We start from the raw sequence: 6,000 nt of genomic DNA, 5'->3' as shown, positions 1-6,000 counted from the left end.
CCAGTCGAATTGCTGCTCTCTCCCTTCTTTCTTCCAACAGGTCCAGATTTCGGGCCAAGAATGCCTCGTTGGTCCTATTCTCCACTCCATGGGTTCTGATTCTGGGGATGTCGACCTCTAGTGGGATGACTGCTTCAGTGCCATATGCCATGGCAAAAAGGGACTCCCCAGTTGATTTTCTCAGCGTAGTCCGATATGCCCACAGCACATTGTGTAATTCCTCCATCTACTTGTCCTTGGCTACTTCTAGCCTCCTTTTGATCTCGTCCAAGATGGTCTTGTTGGATACTTCTTCTTGACCATTACTCTGGAAGAAACTAGGAGTAGAATAACAGTTCTTAATCTTGTATTTTGCACAAAAGCTCTTAATCAACTTATTGTCAAACTGAGTGCCATTGTTTGCTGTAATGGCCTTTAGGATCCCGATCTTGGTTATTATGTTCTTCTAGATGAAGTTTTTCACATCAATATCTCGAATCTTCGTAAGAGGTTCAGCTTCTACCCACTTTGTAAAGTAGTTTGTGGCTACTAGCAAGAACTTTCTCTATCTAATTGCCTGGGGCAGTGGTCCCACAAGATCCATGCCCCACTGGGCAAACGACCAAGGACTGGACACTGGGTTTAGATCTACTGCTGGCTGATGTATCAAATGTGCAAACCTTCGACATTTCTCACACTTCCTAACATAGGCTTCAGCATCCTTTTGCATGTATGGTCACCAGTATCCCTGAGAGATAGCTCTATGGGCAAGTGACTTGCCCCTGCATGACTTCCACAAACTCCTTCATGGATTTCATACAAAAAGTCCTCTACCTAAGAGAGATGAACGCACCGAAGTAGAGGTCCAGTGAATGATCTTTTGTATAAATGGCCTTCTATTGAGAGACAGAACCTGGTCGACTTCAACCTGGTTTTATGTGCCTCTTTTCAGTCATGTGACAGCCTACCCTCTTTGAGGAACACAACTATGGCGTCCATCTAGTTAGGACCCAATTCTATACATATTGCTTCGTACTCCATTATCAGAGGCTCTATACTTGGACGTGACAGATAATCCACTATTATTGTCCTAGCCTCCCCTGATTTCATAGCGCTAGCTAGGTTAGCCAAGGCGTCGACATGACTATTGTCATCTCGGCTAACTTGCTGTAGACGACAATCTTGAAACAGTGCCAGTAGCCTAACAACCTCCTTTACGTAGGCAATCATCCTTTCATCTTGGGCTGTATACTCGTCCGTTGCTTGATTTACAATAAGCTGGGAGTCATAGAAGACTATCACCTCATCGGGTTCCATTGCTGTTGCTAGCTTTAGTCCAGTAATCAGTATCCCGTATTCTATTTTGTTGTTTGAGGCCTTGAATCCCAAACGGATTGATTGCTCTATCATTCGCCCATCTAGCGATACCAAAACCACTCCTGCCTCCGCTTCCTGCCGATTTGAGCTTCTGTTAACAAAAAATAGGAAGGAGTCACCGATGTAGATGTCACAAGGTTTTGGTTGCTCTACTTTTTTCTGTTTTGCTAGCGTAGGATCCTTTGGCCTTAGTTGGGTTTCTTGTGGTTTCCCTGGACATCCTAAGCCGTGGCTCACTGGAACCCGACGTGGGATGGCACTAGGGGTGAACTCGGCCACAAAGTCAACCAGAACCTGGCCCTTGATTGCTGTTCTAGGCCTGGATTCCAAGTCATATTGGCCCAGCATCACTGCCCATCTGGCTACTTTACCTGTCAGATCTCCATGCTGCAACAGGGATTTCAAGGGATGCTCAGTCAGCACCACAATCTTGTAGGCATGGAAGTAGTGATTCAACTTTTTAGAAGTCATCACCAGGGCTAGTGTTAACTTCTCCAAGGGCGGGTACTTGGTTTCTGCACTTGTTAGGGTTTTATTCACATAGTATACCACATTTTGTTCTCCCTCCTCTTCTTGGATTACCACTGCACTCACTGCGTGATCTGAAACTGCCAAGTATAGGAACAACTCTTCTCTAGGTATTGGACTTGACAGAACAAGAGCTGTTGTCAGGTACCTTTTCAAGTCGGCTAATGCGACTACGCACTATTCTGTCCACAAAAAATCTGTGGCCTTTTTTAACAAACAAAAAATGGTTTACACTTATCAGAACTTCGGCTGATAAACCTGTTCAAGGTTGCTGCCTTGCCGATCAAATCTGGACCTACTTGGCTGACGCCAGGCTCTTTAAGTCAAGGACGACCTTGATCTGATTTGGGCTTGCCTCAATGCCCCTCATGGTGACCAAGTATTCCAGGAACTTACTGGACCCGACTCCAAATGCACATTTTGAAGCATTGAGTCGAAGCCGTTATGTTCTTAGGATGTCAAAGATTGCCTTCAAGTCGGCCAGATGATTCCTAGGTTCTTTGGTCTTCACGACCATGTCATCAATGTAGACTTCTACTCTCTTCCCAATTAGATGCTAAAACATCTTGATCATTAACCGGTGGTAGGTTATTTCTGCATTCTTTAACCTAAAAAGTATCACTTTGTAACAATAGAGTCCCTTCGGGGTGATGAATGTCGTCTTCTCTTCATCTAGGGCATACATTGCTATATGGTAGTAACCCCTGTATGCGTATAGGAAACTCATCCTTTCATGTCCTGATGTGGCATCTACTAATTGATCCTTTCCAGAACTTGGTATACCAGGATCTTGAATACAGTGGTGACTGCCTGTGCAACCCTCAACCTTGTTTTCTGTCTATTAAAACCAGTATTACCTCGGTCTCGCTTCGGCAAGCCGTTTATCTTCTCTTGCTTTGGCGCCTTTATCCCCTGCATGTCTTCTTCTGCTCTGGCATACTTCTCGATTCGTGCTATGAGCTCCTTCATACTTTTTGGTAGAGTTTTTGCTAGCGATTTCTGAAGAGGGCATTCATGAAGAGGGCATTCATCATCCAGGCCATTCTTAAAAGATACGACCGTCAGCTCCTGGTTGTAAGCAATAATTCGGTTGAACACCTTGTAATATCTCTTGGCGTAAGCTCTGAGGCTTTTACCCTCACTAATGTTCAAAGCCAGTAGGGAGTCCACCCTTAGTGGCTGCAACTTGTTTGTTACAAATCTGGCCACAAATATCTCGGTCAGGCGTTCCTAACTCTTCACAGTTCCTTTCGGCAACTTGTGGAACCAATCCGATGTGATTTTCTCAAAGGATGAGGGAAACACCTTGCACAATAACTGCTCGTTCCCGCTAGACAAAGCAAATATAAGCCGATATGAAAGTTCAGATCAGATTTACCGTTATAAATCTGAAACCTCAGCATATGGAACCTTTTTGGGACCTCAAATCTATCCAACTCCACTGAGAACAGCGTTCTCGGCTTGATGGGGGATGTGACCTCGGCGTTGAGTCGCTTCCTTTAGAGGTAGTCTTTTAGATCCTCATTCGTTCAACCGGGAGCTCGGCTATCATTGTGTGTCCTCTTGTATTTCTCTTCATTCACTGTATCAAAACACAGGCCCTTTCCTGGGACATATCGAGGTTCTCTGACATAAGTTCCCTTGGTACGACGTCTTCTGCGAATCATCTCTCACTAATTCTACTCGCCCGACATCCCATGAAAGCCGATGTGAGCGCTCCTTTTCCTTGCCATGTTGCGGGACTATTGGGATTGTTTTCTGCACCCCTTTCTGGGCGTCAGTCTTTGCTGTTGGTACCGGTGTGTCCTGCAATAGGAAAGATGGTTGCATCACGTTGTTCTGCATCATGAAGTTGACAACCCCATCATTTCCATCTCGCCGTCCCTCCTTAGGCATCTATCCTTCCATAGCCGGAGGTTGCTTTCGTTATAATACTCATTGTGGCCAGCTTTCTTCGAGGCGTTACCCTCTTTGCTGACGTCTTTCTTCCTAGGATTCGTATCCTGTGCTCTATCATTGCGGTTTTCTTCCCCGACGTTGGGATCCACATGCTTACCACTCCTACTGTGGATGTTGTCCCCAATATTTTCTTCCTGCCCGTTGTTGGTCATCTATTCTCTTTAAGTTCCCACAAATGGTGCCAAATTGTGGGTTTTGATTTTTGACCACACAACTAAACTGCGAACTCAGTTGGAGAGCACCGGCAAAATAGATTAAGCCCAACAATCTGCACAAGAAGATGAGAATCCGGCGGTGGTTCGTCCACTCGGGGGCACTTCGACGATCAAGTCAGTAATCAATATCTCTCAAAGATAAGAAATTGTACTTACACTGACAAAAAAGAACTTATTTCAGACCCACGATGGTGTTTTGCTTCTATAACTAGTAGTAACTTGGTCCCTTTAGAAGCCTCAGTCCAATGGACTCAAGCTCAATGCTCATCCTGGACCTTCAGCTAGATAGGGATAAACTCTCCTTGAGCCTTATCCTTATCTAAGCTGAGATCCTCCCCTATTCTAGGACTCTGGTCCCTTATCTGCTTATCTTGGATTCCAGTATCTCCGCAGATAACCTCGGTTAACCGAGATCATCTCGGCAACGTGAGTAGGCCACGTGGCACCTCAGACACTTCGGTGTTGCCTTAGCCATGTGCTGTCATTCATAAAATACTTCTCCACAGTCCTCTACCGGTCTTGGAACAAGGTCTCTCTCTCTTTCTCTATCTCACACAACTCATACACATACAAACATCTATATATATAGTATGAAGTTAAACTATTTGACAAAATACTTCTTAGAACTCCAAAGTACATAACTGTGATATTTGATTTGACACAACTCTTCTTAGAGCGGTAAGACATATAGCTGTGAGCTTTGAAGCTAACCTTTGTGATAAAATGCTTCTTAGAAAAACAATCACAGAGAAAAACAATCACAATTTTCTCTGGTTTGTTCAAAACACATAGAAAATTGTGATTGTTTTTGGTTTCTAAGTAGTCCAATTTTCTCTGGTTTGTTCAAAACACAGAGAAAATTGCGAATATTTTTTTTTGATTTCCAAGTAGTCCAATTTTCTCTGGTTTGTTCAAATCATAGGGAAAATTGTGATTTTTTTTTTTTGGTTTCTAAGTAGCCCAATTTTCTTTGATTTGTTCAATACATAAAGAAAATTTTGATTGTTTTTTGATTTCTTAGTAGCTCAATTTTCTCTAGTTTGTTCAAAATACATAGAAAATTGTGATTTTTTTGGTTTCTAAGTAAGCCAATTTTCTCTGATTTGTTTAAAACACAAAGAAAATTGTTATTGTTTTTGATTTCTAAACAGCCTAATTTTCTCTGATTTGTTCAAAATATAGAGAAAATTTATTTGGTTTGGAGAAAATTTCTTTGGGAAGTTCAGAGAAATTTTGAAATTTTAAAAATTTCTTTGGTTTGGAGAGAATTTCTCTAGAAAGTCCAGAGAAAACTAGAGAAATTTGCAAAACGGAGAAATTTGTGCAAACCAGAGAAATAAGTCCAGAGAAATTCTCTGAATTGAAATTTCTTTGGATCAATGTGTGAGAGACCTTAGACATTAAGAAAATATTGAATGCCCTTTATGCTATAAAATCTTAATACCAGAAACCCTAAAAAAAAATCCCCCTTCAAAAATGATGATTTAATTTTAAAATCAAAATTATTTTTAATTTTTTAAAATAAATATGACGAAATTACTAGACTATACCTATTAAAATTAAAATTTTAATAAAAATTATAAAATAAATAGAACAAATCAAATAAAAAAATATAAAAAATTATTTAGTACACTTGAAAGAAATAATATGGTAAAGCACCAATAAATCCCAAATTTGAAAATGTTAATCCATTTAGTCCTGAAATTTTTTGTTAGACAAATAGGTCCTATTTCCCAAGAAGCTTACTATAGGCCTTTTTATGATTTTCCTTCTTTTCAAACATCAAACATTATTCATCCAAGAATAAACATTAACAACGTCAGGATTATTCATCAAATATCAACCACTAAACATTAAGATTATTCAGCAAACATCAAACATCAAACACAGATTCTGAACCATTAAACATTAAAATTATTCATCAAACATCAAACACAGATTC

At 40.9% G+C, this 6,000-nt stretch overlaps 1 protein-coding gene across 1 annotated transcript; it reads right to left on the bottom strand.

Annotated features, from left to right (window-relative positions):
- Positions 1-226: 226 nt before the first annotated feature.
- On the bottom strand, positions 227-709 carry LOC145807025 (uncharacterized). The gene is made up of 2 exons (XM_082904925.1): positions 557-709; positions 227-445 (listed from the first exon to the last, which is right to left on the bottom strand). Exons 1-2 carry the CDS (start codon positions 707-709, stop codon positions 227-229), a joined length of 372 nt encoding a protein of 123 aa, XP_082761051.1.
- Between the last annotated feature and the right edge of the window lie 5,291 nt (positions 710-6,000).

This window comes from Camellia sinensis, chromosome 14 (assembly GCF_055761805.1).
Source record: "Camellia sinensis isolate YWXY chromosome 14, ASM5576180v1, whole genome shotgun sequence".
In the NCBI taxonomy this organism is placed as follows: Eukaryota; Viridiplantae; Streptophyta; class Magnoliopsida; order Ericales; family Theaceae; genus Camellia; species Camellia sinensis.
The sequence above is the reverse complement of the archived record's forward strand: the minus strand, read 5'-3'. Positions and strand labels throughout refer to the sequence as shown.